The sequence below is a fragment of the Spinacia oleracea genome, chromosome 5 (assembly GCF_020520425.1).
Source record: "Spinacia oleracea cultivar Varoflay chromosome 5, BTI_SOV_V1, whole genome shotgun sequence".
Taxonomy (NCBI): domain Eukaryota; kingdom Viridiplantae; phylum Streptophyta; class Magnoliopsida; order Caryophyllales; family Amaranthaceae; genus Spinacia; species Spinacia oleracea.
In genome coordinates, this window is record NC_079491.1 from 259,023 (window position 1) to 281,937 (window position 22,915).

The 22,915-nt window shown below is 36.3% G+C and overlaps 2 protein-coding genes across 3 annotated transcripts; one reads left to right on the forward strand and one right to left on the reverse strand.

Moving 5' to 3' along the window:
- Positions 1–1,331: 1,331 nt before the first annotated feature.
- Positions 1,332–21,219, reverse strand: LOC110776089 (protein translocase subunit SecA, chloroplastic-like). 2 transcript variants are annotated; one of them, XM_021980659.2, is made up of 21 exons: positions 20,634–21,213; positions 20,440–20,512; positions 19,792–19,998; positions 19,577–19,680; positions 19,294–19,473; positions 18,904–19,122; positions 16,493–16,606; positions 16,292–16,405; positions 15,870–16,037; positions 15,582–15,757; positions 6,847–6,913; positions 6,606–6,752; positions 4,883–4,978; positions 4,738–4,806; positions 4,521–4,622; positions 4,183–4,434; positions 4,018–4,085; positions 3,355–3,472; positions 2,352–2,591; positions 1,915–2,078; positions 1,332–1,821 (listed from the first exon to the last, which is right to left on the reverse strand). In XM_021980659.2, the coding sequence occupies exons 1-20, from the start codon at positions 21,078–21,080 to the stop codon at positions 1,929–1,931; spliced, it is 3,111 nt and encodes a 1,036-aa protein (XP_021836351.1). In that variant the 5' UTR covers positions 21,081–21,213; the 3' UTR covers positions 1,332–1,821; positions 1,915–1,928. The 2 variants fall into 2 exon arrangements, with proteins under 2 accessions (XP_021836351.1, NP_001413253.1); NM_001426324.1 differs by having other exon boundaries at positions 1,441–2,078; positions 20,634–21,219.
- On the forward strand, positions 9,385–13,567 carry LOC110776104 (zinc finger BED domain-containing protein RICESLEEPER 2-like). Its single transcript, XM_021980667.2, has 6 exons — positions 9,385–9,888; positions 9,984–10,074; positions 10,658–10,726; positions 10,808–12,423; positions 12,506–12,901; positions 13,162–13,567. Exons 3-4 carry the CDS (start codon positions 10,678–10,680, stop codon positions 12,016–12,018), a joined length of 1,260 nt encoding a protein of 419 aa, XP_021836359.1. The 5' UTR covers positions 9,385–9,888; positions 9,984–10,074; positions 10,658–10,677; the 3' UTR covers positions 12,019–12,423; positions 12,506–12,901; positions 13,162–13,567.
- Positions 21,220–22,915: the final 1,696 nt, after the last annotated feature.

A 22,915-nucleotide genomic window follows, 5' to 3' on the forward strand; every position in this document is an offset into this window, starting at 1 on the left:
CAATTTTTTAAATTTTTTTCCTCAACATGATTAATATTACAAGTATGATTAGTTGTAACTTGTAAGTTCATCCTTCAGCATTCAGTCTAAATCATATGGAGTATGACTTTTAAATTTTAAAAATAAAAAAATAAAAACTAATAATGATGTCGATTGACCCACAAATTTAGGCATTAAAGTTAATGATTTAAGTAGAAGGGAAACTAACGTGTCTTTACTTCACTTAAAGTTAGTGATATGTTGGAAAATGAATTGGAATGAAGTTCATTCCATTCGAATCTCTAGTTGAGCCTTTTTAGTTAGGGAAATTCTCAATGGTAGCAATAAACTTTGGTAAATTTTCAATGGTAGCAAAAAATTTGACAAATTCTCCCAATTAGCATTACTTTTATAAATTTTTAGTATTATTTTTGTAATTAACACTTCATAAAAAAGTTAGCACATGATTAATAGAAAATTAAACTAATTAAAAAATAATAAACCCATAAATCATAAAAAACATAACACAAAAATCTAAACGAAACAACAAATTAACCCATAAACATTTGTTACAACTTCCATGTGTATTTCAGATTAACCCTTCATCCACCACTACTGCCGCTACAACTTCCATGTCTATTTCTCTCTCCACCGCACTCGTTGCCGCCACTTCTGCTTCAAATGTCGTAGTTGTTAGTGCCAGCAACGGTGGTGGAAGTCGCTAACATCATTATCGGCATCATTAAGAAAGTCATCATAATAATCATTGGAGGGCCTGCATACCTTTTCTATTCACTCAAAAGAAGAAGAAAAAGCTCCAACCATGATAATATGTCTTCTTCTACTGCTACTGTTTCAGTTACTACGACGACTTACGTTCTCAAACGGAGTGATGTGCCGCGATCCGACCGTTATCGCAACGACGCTTACTCTCAGGACTTCATACTCCACACACGCAACTTCTCCGCTCTCTCTTTTTTTTATTTTTTTTAGTTCTTCATTATAGAAGGTCAAATTAATCTCTATTTTTTTTTAAACAGTAATAAAAAAGTAGGTGCTTATTTTTAATTAGATTAATTAGAGAGTTATTATTTTAATTAGGTGTTAATCATAAAAATATGGCTATTATTTTAATTATGTGTTAATCATAGAAATAATGATATTATAGAGAAAGTTTTTAAAAAGTAATGGTATTATGAGAATTATTTTGCTATCATTGAGAATTTGCAAGAGTTAATTGCTACCAGAGATAATTTCCCTTTTAGTTATAGTGATAACTTGAAATACCTATAAAACATCAAACTAATCATTGCGGAAAATGGTTGCATTGCACTTTTTCAAGAGAATCCAAATGAGGAAAATGAACTTCCTAAGCGCAAGTCTTGTGCGTTTTTAGTTTTGAACTTATTATAGTTATGAATTGAACTTGGAAGAATCTTATTTTCCATGAAGACGAACTTATAAAAGCTGGCACAAAACATCAACAAACAAAAAAAGAGTTTATACTGAAGTATATCCTTACTTTCTCTATACAAGTATATAATTTATCTTCCCTTGAGCCCGCATCAGCACTTTCTAAGCCCATTTTGAGTCAAATCATGTGGCTTGCTTTATCTTCCCTTGAGCCCGCATCCTCACTTACTAAGCCCATTTTGAGTCAAGTCATGTGGCTTGCTGATGTCCAAAAAAAATATACCTGACAAGTGTACCAGCAGATCGAATACTTGACAACTAAGGCTGTAATTTATATTGCGTTATATCACAGCACATCAGATGGTTGTGCTTCTGAATAAATCGGAACTCAGCAGACCTTTACAATTGCCAGTTGCCAGTAGTACTAATCTACAAAGAACATTAAGCAATCAAGTGTAAGGAAAACTAGGCACCATAAGCTGAGGGGGAGCGAATTACACTGCCAAATTGTTGAATGTATACTTTCTCAATGATGTCTATGTATTTTGAGGACTATCAGATGAAGGGGATTCTGTAACACTGACTGGATTGAGATTTGCATCACCAATTCTTTTATTCTCCACATTGCTGCTATCTGGTTTCCCCTTTTGCTGCTGCTCCTGATTCTTCACAACGACAGGTTTAAACTGCATAGGCAAGCAAAATTTGTAAGATTTTCATGACAAATAACATTCTGCGTCTCTTCGTGCCTTAACCAGATTTACTAGTAATCATTTCTTTAGAAAAGGGTATGAACAGTCGCACATGTAACCTCAATACAGCACAGTTTACCACCTATAAGGAACCCCCCCCCCCCCCCCCCCTCCAAACATAAAGAGAACAATCTAGAAGAAACATGATGTGGACACGGATAACATTCTAAAAGCACAGTGCTACCACTTATCAGTTCAGATAAGGACCTGGTATGCAGAGTAGATAACATTCCTTCTTATCTGCGCCATCATTTCTAGGAAAAGATTGTATCCCTCAAGTTTGTATTCTATGAGTGGATCTCTTTGTGCATATCCACGTAGGCCTACAGCTTGCTGAACAAATTTGATAGCCTGCAAGTGTTCCTTCCATAAGCGATCAATGTTGCTCAAGATAAGAAATCGCTCTGCTTCCTTCATCAAGCCTGGTGCTTGATTTTCCACCATATCCTGAAGCAAATTCAAACAATATCTAAATCTGCACTAAGGAGAGCGGGAAAAAGATGCAAATTACAATTTTGTATCCACGTGCTTTTACAGGTATAAAAAGGTGACTACGAAATTCCACCAATTGTCTGTTTAACTCGATGGAAACATAGTACATGCCCCATCAAAAATTCTGAAGAGCCATGCAGCCAAAGCCATCAAGAAACAGCTTTTCGAAAAGTAGAAAGAAACTATGAAACAGAGTGAGACATCATGGTTAAAAGGCTGAAGATACTTCCTTAAATATGAAGTCTACGAATAGGCCCTTAATTTTTCAGAACGGCAAACTATCGAAGTCTTTGGAAACCAAGACCAAAGTCCATCAAGAATCCCCACAGAACGCTTCCATGGCCAAAAGTCAAAACCACCAACTGTAAATTGAACGGGGGAGTTTACTGGCCTCCAGAGATGCCCATCACGACATTATCAAGTGGGTAGTAATCCTTATTGTTGTTTGGAGAGAGGTAGGTGGCAGTGAATACCTTTTCTGACCAAATGCCATTCATGATAAAATGCCCTTTAACAAAATTTTATAACAGACAACGGGCGGGACAAAGAGAACAGGAAATCGAGTAATACAGATAAGAGGAACACGGGGAAGAAATTTTGTTATAAAAAGAGAAGTTAAAATAAACATACTGAGAGGACTGTAATGGATGCTGGGTGCATAACAGCTACAGAAAGGGAAAGGGGTAAGGGGGATTTTGATCGCAAGAAAGCAAGAGACCTTTTTCTGCAGATACGCCTCACGACCACAACGACGAAGGTAATCTTGCAAATCTTCATAAGTTGAACAATTGTTTGAGAGCAACTCCGGGGTTAAGTCATTTAGCAGATAGCAATACCTATAAAAACAAATAATAGTCAAATAGATAACACCACCTACAGATGCCAAGAATTGTTACAAAGCTTAGTAAAACCAGTCGTCTTTACTGCTAAAGAAGCAATAAATACACGAAACACATACAAAGTATAGAATAAGTCATTTATGGTATTCACCATACCACAGGTATCCCTAAAGGTATTCCAAATGTTAACTTGTCAATATGTAGATATAAGAAATCACAGAGGGTCGTCATTATCGTATCAGAAACTTTTGTTTGACAGGCTCAATCATCGCTTAAAAGAATGAATGTGACGTTACTAAATCATGACAAGTCCATCTAAACTATCCGGGCAAGCTTCTGTCAATTTTGATGTCTTCGTACTTGGGAGAGCTGTATTGCTTGAATTGTGAACCAAACTGATCTCATCATCAAAGAGAAGGACAAGGCGTCTGTGGGGACTGGAAGTTGAAAGCCAGTTGCAAAAAATGAACTGGAGGAACCCAGGAACTGCATATTTGCTACAGAGATCAATTGCAAAAATGAAGTCAGGGTAGTTATCTTACTGTTGAAGTTTGGCGATGAGCTTTTCAAGATCCCAATTTTCCTTGGGGGCATCAGAACCAATATTTGCCTATACTTAAACATGGGAGATTAAACATTAGAGGAGAAAAAAGACAAGATATGAATAACTTATTCAATTAGTATAGAATTCAAGAGAGATCAGTCACCTCTAGTATATCATCCATCGTTAATTCAGCATACTCAATAAGAAGGGATTCAAGATTGTCAGACTCCAGGGCTCGCCTTCTCTCCACATAAACTCGGTCTCGTTGGCTGTTCAGGACTTCGTCATACTCAAATAATTGCTTCCTTATATCAAAAAAATAATTTTCCACTTTCCTCTGAGCTTCATCAAGTGCTCTTGTCAACATCTTAGACTCAATAGGCAAGTCTTCAACTCTGAAAGCTCTCATCAGACCCTAGTGGTAACGTTGAAGAGTGTCAGATGCTCCATACACAGTAAAGAGTTTCCAAACAAAAAGTGGGTACAAAAGATAGGAGATACTTGAATACGATCACCACCAAATACTCGAAAGATGTTATCTTCAAGGCTAAGGAAAAAGCGGGAACTTCCTGGATCCCCTTGCCTGCCACTTCGACCACGCAACTAGATGAGGTAAAGACAAGATGTTCAGATAACAGTCCACTTCTTGGCAGTACAGAAAATCAAGCATAGAAGAATAAGATAGTTGGGACTTTTCAAATTTTGATTTTGAAGTCACCTGATTGTCAATACGACGTGATTCATGACGCTCAGTTCCAATGACATGAAGCCCACCAGCTAACACCACCTGTCACAGTAAATTACATAAGGAAATGCAAATATAAATCAATGGTTTATAGTTCAGACATAAGATACTTGCACACCTTGTTTTTCTCTTCATCAGTAAAAGTCTTATACTCTTTTGCAACTTCCAAAAAAGCATGTCGGAGCTTTGCAATGACTTCATCCTGAGCAGGACCCTGACATTTACCCACAATCATAATCAGGCACAATAATATTCTAAGCATGTCAACTTCATCGATCAATGCTTTCCCTGAGATTTTTATAAAAATCATGGCGTATGATTGTAGCATCTCTAATACGGGATGAAGCACTTCGTCTAGCGCGAAGGGGTTCCAGTGCTTGTTCACGGTGCTCAACAAGTTACCCAACCAATACTCCCTAATCAATTCAAGGCCCTATCCTTCTTCAACTCGGTACTCAAGATGTTATCAAGTGTAAGTTCGATATGAGAACTAGCAGCTAGAGATACAGAGGTTCTGTAACTAAGTAGAGGTGTGGTGGATAGCTTCATTCGCTAGACCATGATTTTATTCACTGCAACTCAGCGGGAGGTTAATTGGATAATAGGTGTATCATATTTCTTGGAGATGTCGTATACCTACAACAGATGAGCTTCCGGAGAAGAAGAGGAAATGTGTTTTCTTTTGCAATTCCAAATTTCACTTTACGGTCAATGGTGAACAAGATATTTTTTTCCCATGAGGCTTATGTCGAGTTATCCAATCTTTGTTATAATATACACTTCTGATAGCATCCTTCAGATGCTTGATTAACCTGGCAGCTAATGCAGAATTGTTGGATGATTCTCCCATCAGGAAAGTACAATGGGAACTTAGATTCAAGTAAAAAACACCATAACCACTTCACACACGAACAAAAAATTTAGTCAAGACACTAATCCCTTGAATCTCAAACCTCTTTCATTTTCTTGAGTTCAAATCCCACTTCACATGATGGTCCCTCCTCTCACGAGCACCAACAAAACTTTTAGTCAAGACACTAATCCCTTGAATTCAAAGCTTTTTCCACTTCCCTTCAACAGTTCAAATCCCACTTCACATGATGGTCCCCTCCTCTCACAAGCACCATACCACAAGTTCCTCACTAAATTACTCGCTTAGTCAAAGCAGCCACTAGGATTTTAAACAAGGAGAGATAGTAGATAAGAATCCAAGATAAGTAAGATCGCAGCAATGTAATCCTATCAGCTAGGGGGAAAACATCCCCAAAACAACACTAAATGCAAACTTCCATAGTCCATAATCTAACATCATTTGTCGCATTTAGGATGCACTTTTGGTAACATTAGATATTTAATTGCATTTCATATAGTTCTCTATTTGTGTATGATGTCACTTCCAAGGGATTTTTTGGTGTTTTCATGTGATTTTAGATCTTTTTGGGCACCTATGGAAGGATACGAGGATCACGGCACTAGGATGACCTTTCAATTTACACATCCTAGGCCAAAGACACATCAAGGAAGATGCAAAATGATTAAGAAAGTTATCCGACAACTGACAATGCAGCAATATTTTTATCATATCTTTCACGTATAAATGACTTTGATGCAAGGCCAATTGGACGGAAAAAATACAACTTCAACCTCCATGAAGAACAAAGCATATAAGGCAGCAAGGGATACAAGAACACACTACACACTTAGTATCTGTCTTGCCCTATATTTTCGCATGGAGCACATCATGATCCATAAAGAACTTATCGTTCAAAGTGAAAAAATAAACATAAAGTTCTAAATAAAATTTTCCTTCAACCTTTAGTTAACAACTTCGACTTCCTTACCTTTTCACAAGAATAAGAGAGACGCTCCTCTGCTTCAAGTTCACTTAATGATCTCTGCCCCCAAGTTTTGACAGCCAACTGTACTGCTTCGTCAACCAATTTGGCATTTTTTTGAGATAGTTTGCATGGGAACAAAGTTTCTTTAACCTAAAAGAAAGGATAACCCCAAATCATGGGTAATAAAGTTATGAATAACTTGAACTCTACGAACATCAATAGTAATAGAAAATCAACAGCACACCTTCCACGTTTTCATAGGAGGTGGTTTCTTCATGGAAACAAATCCACCGTCACCTGGCCTAACAACCCTGCAGCATTCATAAAGCACAATATAAAAACATTGCGGCAAAAGATTATTACAGGAAACGAGAAAACAAGTGACGGGAAGCTTAATGTCATTTTCTAATTGAGAGAAATATGAAAGAGCTCTAACAGTGGTCAATGCCAACCAAGCAGGCCTTGTTATCGATGTTAAATCAAAATTCCATTTAACAATATTGATGTAATTAATTGGATTTAAAAATATATACAAAAAAAATTGGTGCAGATGAGCCACAACAGCAATACAAATGAAGGGGAGATTTGAACCAACCTATGACCTATCGTGCACAGGCCCTAAGTTTTAACCACTAGGCCAATATCTCATTGGTTAATGTCATGGGAGTTTATTTTGGTGCGAATGAGCCACAAGGGAAATATAAATTACAAATGGGGCGGGGAAATTCGAACATGAGACCTATTGTTCACAGACCCTTAGTTTTAACCAATAGGCCAAGACCTCATTAGTATGTCATGGTAGTTAATAGAGTAGAAAGTTGCATATGGTACTCATAGATTCTTTGAGTTTTGAAATGTTGATATCCTCTTGGGTTATGAAATTTGTACAACCACGCTTCAATTAGGGTCAAGCCTTGAACAACCTCTAAATAAGATTCACAAAATCACCACTACACTCAACAATAGTAACAATAAAAGGTCTATTGTGTAGAAAAGCCTTCATAATCTCATTTTATTATTGTATCTATAAATATAATGACTTTGGATGGTTGGTTCGAAAAAAGGTTTGGTTGTATATGTTTGACCCATTACTTTCAGGTAGAGGTGTCAAAACAGGTCATCGGGTCGGGTCTGGGTTGGGTCATGTCGGGTCTCGGGTCATGATTGGGTCGGGTGGTGTCGGGTCAATATTCAATCCAGATTGATGTCGGGTTCGGTCGGGTCGATTTCAAGTCGGGTCATGTCGGGTTTTTTCCTATCTCGGGTTTGGGTCGGGTTCGAGTTGGGTCATATTTCGGTCAGGTTTGATTTCAGGTTCGGGTCTTATCGAGTCGGGTTTAAGTCGGTTTGTAGCAGGTAATTTCAGGTTCGGGTCATATTTCGGTCAAGTTTAATTTCGGGTTCGGGTCTTATCGAGTCGGGTTTAAGTCAATTTGTAGCAGGTAATTTCGGGTTCGGGTTTTGGTTTTGACCGGACAATAATCGGGTCAGATCGAATTCAGGTCTGGTCAATCTCGGTTCGGATCATACTCGGGTCTGATCATTATCGAGTCTGCTCAAGTTTTTGACCTATACATTTTAATTTTTTTATATTGTAAAAATATTGTTTAACTTATTTTAGAGTTAAATTTTATATAAACCAAATAATTGCATGTTTTTGTCAAGTCAATGCATATATAAATTGAATATGGATTACCAATCAATGATCGATTTGGTCATTTCAAAATGTTAAAGTGAAAACTATTTACTCTCGAAACTCGAATTTCATTTTTTGAATGAGAGACAAGTGAGTGGGTCTCGAGCCGATGCGAGTCTCGTGTGTGATAGTGTAACGATTTTTCTCGTTGTCAGGCACATTGGCATAGCTCGCGCAGACAAAGAGTAAGACTATTAGTTAAGATGATAGATTCAATTCCTACCTTTCATCTCATCCAAAATTCTAAAACCCTAAACTTTCGTTATCAGTTGAAACTCACTTATTCATTATTGGCGAAAGACATGCATCATGTACGATTTTATATCATAAGTACGAGGTGTCTATCGAAACATATTAACTCTGAACTATGAAATTATAATTTTTGTTATATTTATAAGTGTGGACGTCTAATTAGACTAATTAGATATAAGATTATAAACTACTAACACTATTTAACTACGGAAGTACGAAGTTATTCAAGTTATATATAGAATTACAAGTGGTAAATCTTACAAGCAAATAACTACGATCAAAGCCGGTTATTTGTGTCAATAACTAAATAACTAAAATTACTATATGTGTCAATAACCAAAGTTTATCCCGGTCATTAAAGTTGTCTACCATTCAGATACATGTCAAGTTCGACTGACGTCATATTCGGGTCGATTATGACCATAATTGTGTAACTAATACGATTAAAATCACATATTTCTATAAGAATAAGACTATAATTATATAACTCTGTCTCTAGTAGGACTATAATTAAGTACTGATGATCTGTTATAAGAAGTTCAAACAACGACTCATATAGTTTATGACATGTTCAATTACTCTGTTGAATAATTAAATTAACCACAAATGAGACAATTAGTTCAAAGAAAGTCATATTACAATTAGTTTAAATAACTACGTCTTAAAAAACTCGAAAGATCGGAAGAATTAAACATAATCACATTATAACAACTTTGCACTTCATATACTCTCAATCTCAATGCAGGACATAGATTAATTTATATATTGTAAATGCGTTAGGTAATTCATACGTTAAGTATTTTTGGATAACACAAATATGTTTCTTATGTGGACTAATATTTAATAATACTAACAATAATATATAAATAATACGAAGTATAAATAACAAATATTAACATTCTTTTTGAAGGTAACAAAATATTAATATAAATAAATAATAATATTAACATCAACCAAAATAATTAAATTATCTTTAAAAAATAAAACAACAATTAAATTAACCATAAAATTTTTTGAATAAAAGACACAAAGCCCAACTTTCCAGCCCAAAAACAACCAAGAAAACCCTTGGTATAAATATCTCACATTCACCCCCTCATCCATTAGAACCCTAATCTTCCTGCCTCTGTGCATTTGTCTCTTCCTCTCCTTCAACGGATACAAATAAAAAATCATAAAAGACCTCCAGTCTCCATTTAAAACTCTTTCACTCTCACATCATGTTCTTCTTCAACAACAGACCCATGCTCAATGAACATGAAAAACTTCAAGGATGTAGTATTTTTCTGATCTAGAAGAAACTCAACATTTGGAGTACGATTTTTCTTTGTTCTGTAGGTAATTTCGTGTACATCTTATCCTATCCTTTGGGTTTTTATTAATTCTATTGTAGATCTGCTATATTGACATAATTTTATCCTGCTCCGGTACAGAGACAATAATTTGGAGAAGAAGAACTCCCCCTCTTTCTCTGTCATATCTGATCCGATTCTATGTTCTAAAGATTTCCAAATCTCCGAACCTGTAAGTATTCGTTCAACTCCAAACCCTAGTTTTCAATTCAAATTCACCGGTTTATAAAATGTATTTGCTTGAATTATTGTTTTAAATTTCATGATTTGACTTTGGTTTTTGATGTCGAGTAGCAGCGTGGGTGGGTGACATTCCTTCTTTTTCTTGTTCAATATGATGTTGATGTTTACCATGAATTTAGGCTTAATTTTTCTATCTTGGTGACCATTTTGATTTAATTATCTCACATCCGAACTCATCTATTTATTTATGTTTTTACTCATCAATTTGATTTTTGGAAATTTGCTCATGAAAATTAATTATTCACTGTTCTGTATTTGGGTGTAAATTATGTCAATAGAGCAGATTTACAATAAAATTAATTATCTTTAGGGTATTATTAATTTTAATGCATTATTCATTTGAAATAGTATTAATTTAGTTAGTATGTTGGAAAGTTGAATGGAGTTTGTGTGGATTTCGTATGGTATTTTACTACTGGTGGTTTTTTGGTGAATTTGTGATGTTTTATATTAATGGTATTTTACTATTGGTAGTTTGTGTAAATTTATTTTTCTTGTTTTGTGACAAACAGGGAATATTTTTGCATCTTACATGGATAATCAAGAAGTACCATCTGGATTTGATAATGAATATAACAATGGTAATGTTAATATTTTTCTTTCAATATTTTAATTATTTTTTGTGTTCTTTTTATGTGATATATGTTGTTTGTTTATTGAAGGCATTGATGACAATGAAGAGCAGTTGATATCTACAACTAGCCGTGTTGCATCTCCAAAACGAAAACGAGCTTTTACTAAACAAGACACATTATCTGTGAAGGGTAGGCGTACTTCTGCGGTATGGAACCACTTCACTTTCACTACATTAGCACTAGGAGGTTTTGAAGTGCATTGTAAGTATTGCAAAACTTACAAGTTTATTTATGATAGTATCATGGGGACTTCTAATGCTAAGAGACATTATTTAAAGTGCCCTTCTTATTTAGAGTTCATGTCTAAAAATCCAAATGGGCTTGCTGGTACTGATTTTGATCAAAAAACATATCTGAAATTGTTTGCTCAATCAATATTAGGTCATGGATATCCATTGCGTATGGCTGAACATCCTAGGACTAGAAGATTGCATGATTATCTGAATCCAAATGTCAAAACTGTTTGTAGAAATACAATGACTAAGTGTTGCATGTCTGAGTATAATGATTTAAAGAAACAATTGTTTGATACCTTAGGTGCATCAAGTTCTAGAATTTGTCTTACTTCTGATTTGTGGCAAGCATGTACTATAAATGCGTATTTAGTCCTTACTGCCCATTATGTAGACAACAACTGGAAATTGCGTTCAAAAATTTTAAATTTTCAACATTTTGAATCCTCTCATACTGGGAATAATATTTATGAGTTTGTACAAGCTTTGATTAGAGAGTGGGGTATTGAAAAGAAAGCTTTTACAATTACTGTAGATAATGCAACTAATATGGATGTGTTTGCTGCAAGATTAGAGTGTGATTTGAATGCTTGTTCTCCTTTACCCTTGGATGGTAGATATTTTCATATTCGCTGTTGTGCTCATATCTTGAATATTATTGTGCAAGAGGGTTTGCGTGTTATTGATGGTTGTATTGAGAAGGTTCGTGAGGGTGTTAAGTACATTACATTTACTGAAGGTCGAAAAATCAAATTTAAGCAATGTGTAGTGGCTACCAATTCTGATTTTAAATTAAAGTTAAAAAAAGATGTGTCCACTAGGTGGAACTCTACCTTTTTAATGCTTGAAAGAGCATTGTTAGCCAAAGAAGCTCTTGATATGTTTGCTAAACGAGATGGTAATTATAAGTTTGGTCTTTCGGATCTTGAATGGCAACATATTCAATCAATGTCTAACTTCCTTGAGCCATTTTATCTAATCACAAAACTGTTTTTTTGTTTCTGATTATCCTACTGCAAACCATTATTTTGGTAATATTTTGAGTATTGAAAAGCTTTTACTTGACGCCCATGTTGATGAGAATCCTATGATACAAATAATGGCTAGTACGATGCAAAATAAGTTTGAAAAATATTGGAGCAATTATTCTGTCATTTTTTATCTTTTGCTGTGATTTTTGACCCTCGTTACAAGCTTGATTTTGTGAAAAACTCGTACTCTATTTTATATGTTGATGATGCATCTAATAGTAAAGCACAAATTGTGCTTTCTGAATTTATTGACATGTATAATTTTTATGAGAAATCTTCGACACCGTGTGCTTCATCCTCATCTTCATTACAAAGCACGGCCACATCTCCTTTGGCTCTTTCCTCTTCTATACCATTTAAGACCAGTGATATTTACAAGGTTATTTTCCTCCCCTATAATTTTCTTATTTTAGATTACTTTCCTATCTTTAGAACCTAATACTATTTGTTTTTACATGTAGCATTTTCATGCAACAGTAGCTCCTAGTAGAGTTGGTGCATCTGAAGTTGATGCCTATTTGAGTGTGCCATTGAGAAAACATATTCCAGGAGAGGAATTTGATATCCTTAATTATTGGAAAGAGCAATCTGCCTCTTATCCGATCCGTTCTCGAATGGCAAAAGATGTACTCGCCATTCCTATATCCTCTGTTGCCTCTGAATCGTCGTTTAGCATGGGTGGCCGGATCTTGACCAATATAAGGAGCTGTCTATCGGATAAACATCTCGAGGCTTTGGTTACTTCTAAACATTGGTTGGATGGTTATGACGAAGAAGAGTATGAAGATTGTGAACTTGACACCGAGCCTTCCAACCTTGATCTTTGAGAATGTTGGATGTCTTCTAGATTACTAATGGTAAGTAATGTTCGTATTATTATTTTTACATTCTATAATTGTTTTGATATCTGATTTCCTTTTCTTTTTTTTCCTTTTTTTTTTTAATTTCCGTTTGTTAAATTGGGGCAGTTCTGCTCACTGGTTTACTTTTATGTAAGCTAATTTTTGGATTAGTCTTGCTCAAATTATTACCCACCTTTGTTGACAAAATTTTAAATTATTTGGATCTTCACTGCTAGCACCTGCTGGAGATGCTTATGTTATTTCTCTTCTTGTAGGGGCTTGCTAGCGAGTCATATGCACAAGACTGCAACAACAACTGTGACTAACCTAATATATTTTGTTGAGAAGTATGGTTATGTGCTTAATGGTGGCAGAGCATATTACACCAATTGAAGGCGACTGACTTAATTGTCCACTATATACTGACTTAATTGTGTTGCTTGGAATGTATAGTGGCGCATTAGCTACTTAGTTTTGAGATAAATGGTTGGTCTTACAGCTTTTCCAACATTTATTCCATTTGCTAGGTATATTTTGGGTACTTTTAAAATCCTCTTTTGATGTAATATCAGTAGGTATATATTTTGGGTACATAAACTTAAAATCCTCTTTTGATGTAATATAAGTTAATGCTTAAAATCCTCTTTTGATGTAATATATGTTAATGGTCTTGTTTATTGAGGTTTTACTCTTTTCTCAGGGAATTTTTAAACAATAATCAAATGAAAACCACAAGACTGATGTTATTGGCAAAAGAAGTGTATAATATAAAAAATAATAGGGAGAGTTGTTATTTTTCTCCAATACTTTGGTTTATAATGTTACGTTTCATATGACAAACTAGTCCTATCGATCCGGATTTGGTTTATAATTTAACATCATAACAAATTAACGAAACAAAATGAAACGGAGGTTCATGCTCGTTTTATAGTGGGTATAGAAACTATTTTGAAACCCTTGGCAATCACGATACATTTCTTCCTCTGATCTGTAAATCTCTGATCCATATTTATAATTTACGCTTATTAAAATTAAAACAAAAAATATTGTAAAAAGAAACGTTAAGTTGTTTAACACGTTTTAATTTTTTCGCGTTTTAATTTTCCTGGATCGGGTAATAACAAAAGTATAATAGATTTGTAGTTGAAGTTACTATTTGGTCGTGTAAATAACAGGTTGGGAAATTGGGTATTGGGTTGTAACAAGTCGGGTAAATCGGGTGTCGGGTTGTCACAGGCCGGGTAAATCGGGTGTCGGGTTGTTACAGGTCGGGTCAATAACAGGTTTCATCGAGTTACAATCGGTTTCGGGTTGACATCGGGTCAGGTATCGAATCGGATTCGGTTCATTGTCGGGTCGGGTCAGTTCGGTTATCGGTTATCTTTCGGTCGGGTGTCGGTTCGGGTTCGGTCGGTTCAGGTCGGGTTTTCGGGTCGGGTCAGTTTTTGACAGCTCTACTTTCAGGTTACTCAAGTTCAGATAAAATTTGATCATGATTTTTATAGGTTCATTTGCAACATTTAATGAACTTTTGGTAAGTAATGAAGACAAAGAAAAATAATGCAAATGGGGATCTCGCCAATATGCCAAATGATGACTCTGAGACAAAATTTCATGCCTTTGAGCTACTTTCTCATCTATTCCACTTTTTTTTACTTCCCCCACTACTTTTTTAGTTCTACCATTTTGACTTTCGTGGTGTTCACATACCCCATTTTGACCACACATTTATTTACTAATATATAAAAAACAATTATTATAATATAATACGTTTTGTGACATTGCATAAAAGTATCAAAAAATAAATACTTTAACTAATAGATGGTTAAAGATATTAATTGAAAACTTTTTTATTGATAAACATGAAATATGGTATTCTCTTCGTATTTTATTAAATGGTGCACTTTTGACCCGTAGAGTTTAAGGAGGGTGAGTTGATTTTATTAGAATAAGATACAAGTGGAGTAAGTAGGGAATAAACAAATGTAATAAAAGATAATGGGGTAGATTATTCAAAGAATGTACTACCTCCGTTCCTATGTGTTCTTTACGTTTACTGTTTTCACGCGAATTAAGGTAAATGAGAGGGTGAGCAAGTGGGGTAATTATTTGTAAGTGGATGAAAGTGACATCTTGTTTAAGTGTGAAAGGAGATGGGAAAAGAAAAAAAACAGAATGTAGGGTATAATTAGGCAAGTGGGCCAACAAATATTGCAAGTGGATGAATAAAAAACCAAGAATAGAGAGTATAATTGAAAACATTGTATTCCAAAAATAGAATAAATCCTAAGTGTAAAGAACTTTCAGGAACGGACTTAAACGGAAAGCGTAAAGAGTTTTCAGGAACGGAGGTAGTAAATGGTAAGGAAGAAATAATAAGAAAGGTGAGAATGGTGACCATGAGAGGAGAGAGGTATATTATTAAAATGTAAAAGCATACCAAAAATCGAAAGTGCGCCTTTTAATAAAAGACAACCGTTTTAGGAAAGTGCACCATTTAATAAAATATGGAGAGAATAGAATTTTAAAAACCCGAAAAAAGTACATTAGAAAGTTACAGTATAAAAGGTTTATAACTTGACAACACCATAGCAGACACCAATCGAAGGTTGAACAATTTGAGAAAATGATAAATGCAATTAACTGCATGATTTCACGAATTTGAGAAAATGATAAATGCAATATTGACAATTACCTTGGCATAAGCATCTCACGGATTTTCAGCCTTGCCATAAATTCAGCATTACCCCCAAGAATTATGTCTGTTCCACGACCAGCCATATTTGTAGCAATAGTAACAGCTCCTAGGCGGCCACTTTGGGCCACAATCTCTGCTTCTCTTTCAACATTCTCAGGTTTTGCATTCAGAACCTCCACATAAAACAAAAACCAATTACTGTCTCAACCTATCTATCAAGGAAATAATTGATTAAAGGACATCACTATATTAAGCAGATTTCATCAAAAATTTTATTTACCTTACCTCATGAGGGATACTAGCTTGTTGTAATTGCTCAGACAGTGACTCACTTTGCTCAACACTTGTTGTTCCCACAAGCACTGGTAGTCCCGTCTTGTGCATTCTTGATATTTCTACTACAACTGCCCGCCATTTTCCTGAAGTTGCCCTAAAAACAACATCAGATTCATCCTACAAAAACAGAACTTAGAATTAGTTAGCACAAAGAAAATTTCTTTTCGTGGAGAGAAATACCTGTTCAACTAGATTATTCTTATCTTATTACTAAATGAAACTAGGGCTCTTAGAAAGTCTCTCTTTCAGCAATATCTTAGTTAAACGAAAATTTATTATCCACATGCTGTTGCTTGCTCTCAAGAATGCTTATCCTCTCTCAGACATCACTAAAAAAATCAATTGATTAAGGGAGAGGAGATTGAAGAGACCTTTCGTATCATGGGTTTGTTTGTGGGAACAATAGTAACTTTAAGCTTGTATATACTCTCAAATTCTGCACTCTCAGTAGCTGCTGTGCCGGTCATCCCACAGAGTTTGGGGAACTGCACAGGGGGGAAATCACAGTAAGAAATCTTAGAGTGGATGGTCATGAACCACCAATAGAAAGCTCAAAAATGACATGCAGAGACCTGAAGAAAAAAGTTCTGATAGCTAATAGAAGCCAATGTTATTGTTTCATTTTGTATAGGCACGCCTTCCTTTGCTTCAACAGCCTGGTGAAGCCCATCACTCCAACGTCTCCCCTAACAAAATATCATACAAAAAAAGCAAAATACGTAAGCTACTATTATCAGCAAATGATCATATCCTTCATGTGGGCAACTTCAACAATGCATCCAACAATAACATAACATCAAAATATATTGTTTACAATGCATCCAACATAACATCAACATACATTTCCAGTAAACATGTTTTTCTTGTTTCCACAATCTACTGCGTACAACTTTTAACTACATTATGAGATGCCTCTTAGTTTTGAGAAAATTCACCAAATAACCCTCAAGTTTCAATAATTCATAAAACACCCCTATTTCAATACTTTATGCCCCAACTACCCTTAATAACGTCATCAACCCCTAATTAACCCAATTAACATCTAATAAACCCATCCATTAACCCAATTTTTTCTTTTACTCTTTTCATTCTCTCTCCCCCTTCCTTCTTCCCTGGCCACCTTCCGACACCTTCAACAGCTAAAATTTGACGATGTAGTTATCCTTTTCACTCCTCTACAAACCTCGGCAAAAGAATTGAAGAAATTCCATGAAAAAGTTCCGTCGGCTAACAAATTCCAACAACTATGAAAACACCATCGGCTAACTCTATCACCTAACCGCCAAAAAATTCAAGATCTGGGTGAAGATGGGAGGAGACAGGAAGTAGAAGAGAAGTCGACTAGTCAAGAGGGGGAGAAAGAAGTCATGGAGGCCACGCTTCCCTCTAATGTCTCCAATCCACCTCCTCGCTCGTAGCCTACCTCCATTGCCTGCTCTCTGCTAGTGCCAACAATTTAATGGAGAATTGTGGGTTTTTGAATTTGGATTTAATTTTTTGAATGTCAAAGTTGTTGGAAGATTATGCGGTGTTTGTGAGAAATCGGAAAAATTGAAGGATTCTACATTTGAATTAGTGCAATATCCTCTTCCTTTTGTTCTTCGAAAAAATTATGAGTTTGAATTAGTTCCTTTTTCATCGTTTTTGGATTATGAATTGTTTATGAACGGGTTGGTGGTTGTTGGGGCAAGCGACATCAACAGGAAGAGCACTTCAGTGATAAGTAGCCGATGTGGTGTCTAGGAGAGGGAGGTCCAGTAAGGGCGACGTAGTTAAGTTGGTTGGTGGCAGTGGGCGAGGGGGGTTTGAGGAAAAGAAAAATAAAAAGATTGTGGGTGAATTAGGGGGTCAGTATGGATGGGTTAATTAGGGGGTTAGTATGGGTGGGTTAGTCAGATGTTAATCAGGTTAACTAGGGTTGATAACGTCATTAAGGGTAGTTGGGGTATTAAGTATTGAAATAGGGGTATTTTATGAATTATTGAAATTTGAGGGTTATTCGGTGAATTTCTTCAAAACTCAGGGGCATTTCATACACTTTGGAAGAAAGGATGTATAGAAATTACGTTACATCTATCCAGCATTTACAAATATTGTGGTACCAGTAGAGTACTAAAGTATACAAGAGAAAGGAATTAGCTACACAGCAGAAAACTCAAAGAAAGAACCAACACAGCCTACAAAATAGAAGTTAGAGCCACAAGGCCCACAACTGCATATTCAATCAAATAATGTCTTGAAACTCATTCTCAAATATCTCGATATTAAAAAGGATGAGATAATCGAGGAATTGCGGGGGGTTTGGTTGTGGGGCTTCGGGAAAGAGAAAGGAAAATATGACTTCTTTCCTCCTTATTCTAATTATTTTTTTCTGGTGCAACCCTAGAGTAAACAATGTGTCAAATAGTGTACACTTGGTTCAAATTCTAGGAGAATGGATTGAATTCAATATTGTATGAGTGGAGAGAGAAATTTCTTCGTCACATCCTCCTGTGGTTTGACCTTATGTCGGTCAAGAAAGGAAAACCAAATAGCATGACCAGCAGGCAGGGATAACATTGACGAATAAGTCTTTTCTTACTCCTCAAAGAGTCATAGCTACTGCAACGTTCTCAAGCTATGTCTAGGATAATGTGCCCTAAAATTCTCTATTACCTAGCATTTTGAACATAAGGAGACCCTTTGGTATGGAAGAAAGCTTTCAGCATTGAGAAAAATGTTTATCGAATAGGGGGTTTTCAGGTTAGGTTTTCTTTTCGTTTCCTTTTTTGGTGGGGGTGTTCAAGCCAATGAGGTAAGCAAGTTACTGTTGAAATCTTGGTGATGAAAAGTCTCACAGCTACTGCCTAATGGTGCCACTCTGCAGATACACATAGCATTAAGCAGTATGAGAAAAATAACGTTTTAGAAGCATATGAATAAACAGAAGAACCACGAACCAATTTGCAAAGTCATTTACTCCAAAATCAAAAGGCTAACTTACCTGCATTACACGGCCGGTAAACTCATCAACTATAAGGATCTCCTTGCCACGAATTATGTAGTTCACATCTTTCAGAAAGAGCTCTTTTGCCTTTATTGCATTCAAAATGTATAGGGCCCATTGCTCTCGGGGATCGTATAAATCCTCTACATCTAGAATCTCTTCAGCATCTTGATACCCTTGCTCCATAATTAGAACTGTTTTCTGCTTCTCATCTACCTAAAAGGATGGTGCCGTGAAATAAAAGACAGTCAATCACAATAGCCAGCATAACAGTTTAGAAGTGTCCTGTATTATTACCATTATCCCCTAATTTCTTGCGGATTGCAATTTGCTCCAGTAAACAGAATAACAGAACATTGTATAGTGTCACTACGTCCAATTTCCTACCGTATAGTGAATGTCACGTTCAAAGGCAGCAGCTATTTTTGCAGCTTTATAGTAGCGCTCACTAGGCTTCTCAGCAGGTCCAGATATGATCAAAGGAGTTCTTGCTTCATCAATAAGTATAGAATCAACCTCATCAATTACGCAGAAATTGAAACCCCTCAATACGAGCTCATCAACACTCTGCAGCATCCAAGAGTACATTCAGCTAGAGCATATCTTTGAAAGAGTTGTTTTAAAGTATGAAAGATGGAGTGGCCAAAATGGAGGTAATAAAGCTACTTTCCGTGGCAAGATTGTCTCTCAAAAAATCAAATCCAAGCTCACTATTAGTGACGTATGTGATGTCACATAAATAATTTTCCCTCCTTACTTCACTTGTCATGTTCTCTGTGAAACAGAAATACACAAGAAATTCATCAATTGAGTAATAATGCTGATAAATTGAACCAAAGGCCAAACACTTAAATACTTAATTTGAAAAAGTGGAGTAGCACGTACGCTGAACAAGGCCAACCTTGAGACCAAGAAATCGAGCAACTTGGCCAACCCACTCACAATCACGGCGGGCTAAATAATCATTAACAGTGACAACATGAACCCCTTTACCAGTCAAGGCATTGAGATACGCTGGTAATATGGCAACTAATGTTTTGCCTTCTCCGGTTCGCATTTCCGCTATTTCTCCTTTGTGTAGCACCATGCCTCCTGCATATTGATATTTCTACGTTGTTTTATATCATACAAAATGAGATAAAATTCAAGCAGCTCTAAAATAAAGCGAATCCTAGCAGAGACAGTTTTGAATAGAACATGACACATTGCCACCCCAATTTCCAGTAGAAGTCACCCCTGAATCTTACTCCGTATTGAAAGTCACCCTCAACTCCTGGTATACCTAACATGTAAATATCACTGTTCTGAAATTCTTATTGTACTCCTGCTAACATGTTAAATTATAGTATTAATACGTTAAAACTACATGTGACATTTTAATACAGAATTAAATTTTTCATATTCATATTAGTGTCACACATGCATACAAAAAATTTAAAAAAAAAAAAAAAACTACGGAGTAAAATAAACAGGAAAAAGGTAGGGAGTACAAGACTACAAGGGAGAGGGAGTAGCAAGAAAAGGAGGGAATACCAATGAGTTGGACATCAAACGGGCGAAGGCCTAAAACCCTCTTGGAAGCCTCCCTGACAACAGCAAAAGCTTCCTATAAAAAGGAAATAAAGCACTAGTAATCAAACAGGCAAGATAACTGTAATGTAGTAGTAATGTATTGATAATCAGATATACTGGGAAAGTAAAGTAAGGGGAAATTAATCAATTTTTACGGGGAGAATAGAATCAAGAGATTCGCCGGAAAGAGCGCGTTGGCGAAGGAGAGAAGTGCGGTCAGTGAGTTGAGAATCGGTTAAACTAGAAATTTGAGGTTCCAACTGATTAATGAGAGTGACGGTGGAGGCATACTGCTGCTTGGTGGATTCAGCAGGGTCGCCACCCTTAAAGTTAAACAACAAGTTTCCCAAATTCAGAAGTCCGCCCTGTGCCGACGCCCTAACCTGCATCAATTCACCGATTTTTCTCTCTCTCCCTCTTACTTTCCCTCTTTCCTGATCAATTAGGCGACGACCACCACCACCACCAATCATAACGCAACTGAACGAGACAGGGAGGCTGCCACCACCTATTCCTCCCTGTTTCAGCTTCTGATTGAATGAAGAACAACGACAGCATGAAGAAGATGACATTTGTGACGCACTTCTTGCACAGGATTCCATCTTACTATCACTTTGCTTGTCGTCAACTGAGTCCGCTCCTCCACACACTCCCGAGTCCCGCCCACAGCAGAATATTGCAGTGGCCGAATGTGGCAAGAGAGAGGGAGAGAGACACAAAGAGGATAAGGGCGTAATTCAGATTTTATGTGCTCCCCTATTTTCATTAAGATATTAAGATTTTAAGAGGTGCACAAGGTGTACAATAAATTTACGGATTTTTCATGAAATACCCCTGAATTTTCACGAAATTCACCAAATGCCCCTCGACTTTCATAAATTCACCAAATGCCCCTCACCTTTAATATAATACTCAAACTACCCTTACTAATGACGTGCCGTTAAGTCCTCCGTTAACCTACTTTCCAATTCACCAAATGCCCCTATTATAATACTTATATCACCAAATACCCTATTCTAAAACATAATTCACCAATAGCCCATTTCAGCAACAATGAGATTTTTCTCTTCTTTGCTTGGTGTTTCAATAGGGAACTCACCTTTTCTGCTTCGACATCTCGGTAACCGTACAACAATACTCAACATCATGTTCACTTTCTTTAACATTAATTATCAAAAAATGATGCTCTATTACAAAATACTATTTATTTCTAAGCTTAGCAGGAATGCCCTAAACAAATTCTGAGCAATAAGAAAAGAAAATTGAATTAACATCGGTATGATATGTTCATTTCGGACCAGCATTTTTCTTCATGAGATGTTCCCTTCTTTGGGTACCTATGATCAAATGCCTTTTATGCATAGCACAAATTCAAAGAGTTTCGACATTTGTTGTCCAATGTCGACTTTTCAGAAGCTGAGCTTCACTAAAGGACTCGTGTAATAGACTGAGTACACGAAATCTCTGCCAACACGCGTACACGATATACATACTACGATACTAGGTTGTTCTTGTTGTCTTCATCAACATATGAAGTATCCTAGTTAGTAGTTACCAACCTGATCACTCTTACGGTGGTTTAGGGGAACAGGGGAAGGAGAAGGAAAGCCTAACCAGGAAATTGAGACAGCCCACCCAAACTTATACTCAAAGTTGACTCATCCCCAACTCTAGCACAAGAAACGCAACAAATTACCACACAAAGAGCTCTGACACTTACAGTTGCCTCATCCCCAACTCTAGCACAAGAAACGCAGCAGAAAAAAATGGTGTTGAGCTCTGACACTTAAATTACCACACGAATTTGACCGCACCCATATCTCCTTCACCAAATGCATCTCCACCACATCCAAATACTGCGAAAATCTCTCCTGCAACACCAAATTCTCATTCATTGCCGAGAATTTATCTTCACGTTTGGAGGCATTAATCGGGGCGAATTCGGGAAAAATCACCGAAGTCGGTGAAGACCACCACCCAAGCCACGACGAAGCGTCGCTAGAGCGAGAAGAGTGAGGATTATTGAGAATTGATGAGAGATTTTTGCTCGAAAATCGTCTTACTTGAAAGAGATGAATTTGAGCTTGTTCTTGAGATGTATTCTCGCTTGATGGTGAAGATGATGGGAAGATCGTGACTCCATTATCAATCGATTGATTATTTTTCCCTATTCTCAGTGGATTTAGATCGAATTGCAAAAACCCTAGATATTCGACGACATTGATTGCGTGATATTGGACATGATTGAGCTGCGGATCTTTGAAAAGTGAGAGAACAAAATTGGAGATTTTGCACAAGTTCGAAGGAGGGAGAAAATGGAGGAGAGAGAAGATTACTTGTTCACTCTCTCTCTCTCAGTTGAAGGTACTACAATGGCGATGTAGATCTGGGAAGGAGAGGACTGCAAATAACTAAAAGTAAAATAAGGGCAAAATAG

Excerpts from the sequence above, each read along its gene's own strand:
- LOC110776089 (XM_021980659.2), bottom strand. The coding sequence starts at position 21,080 with ATGGAATCCTGTGCAAGAAGTGCGTCACAAATGTCATCTTCTTCATGC. Across the intron at positions 19,123-19,293 it reads AACGTGACATTCACTATACG|GTAGATGAGAAGCAGAAAAC; the intron begins GTAGGAAATTGG and ends CCATCCTTTTAG. Across the intron at positions 4,435-4,520 it reads TTGGTGGTGATCGTATTCAA|GGTCTGATGAGAGCTTTCAG; the intron begins GTATCTCCTATC and ends CGTTACCACTAG.
- LOC110776104 (XM_021980667.2), top strand. The coding sequence starts at position 10,678 with ATGGATAATCAAGAAGTACCATCTGGATTTGATAATGAATATAACAAT. Across the intron at positions 10,727-10,807 it reads TGATAATGAATATAACAATG|GCATTGATGACAATGAAGAG; the intron begins GTAATGTTAATA and ends TGTTTATTGAAG.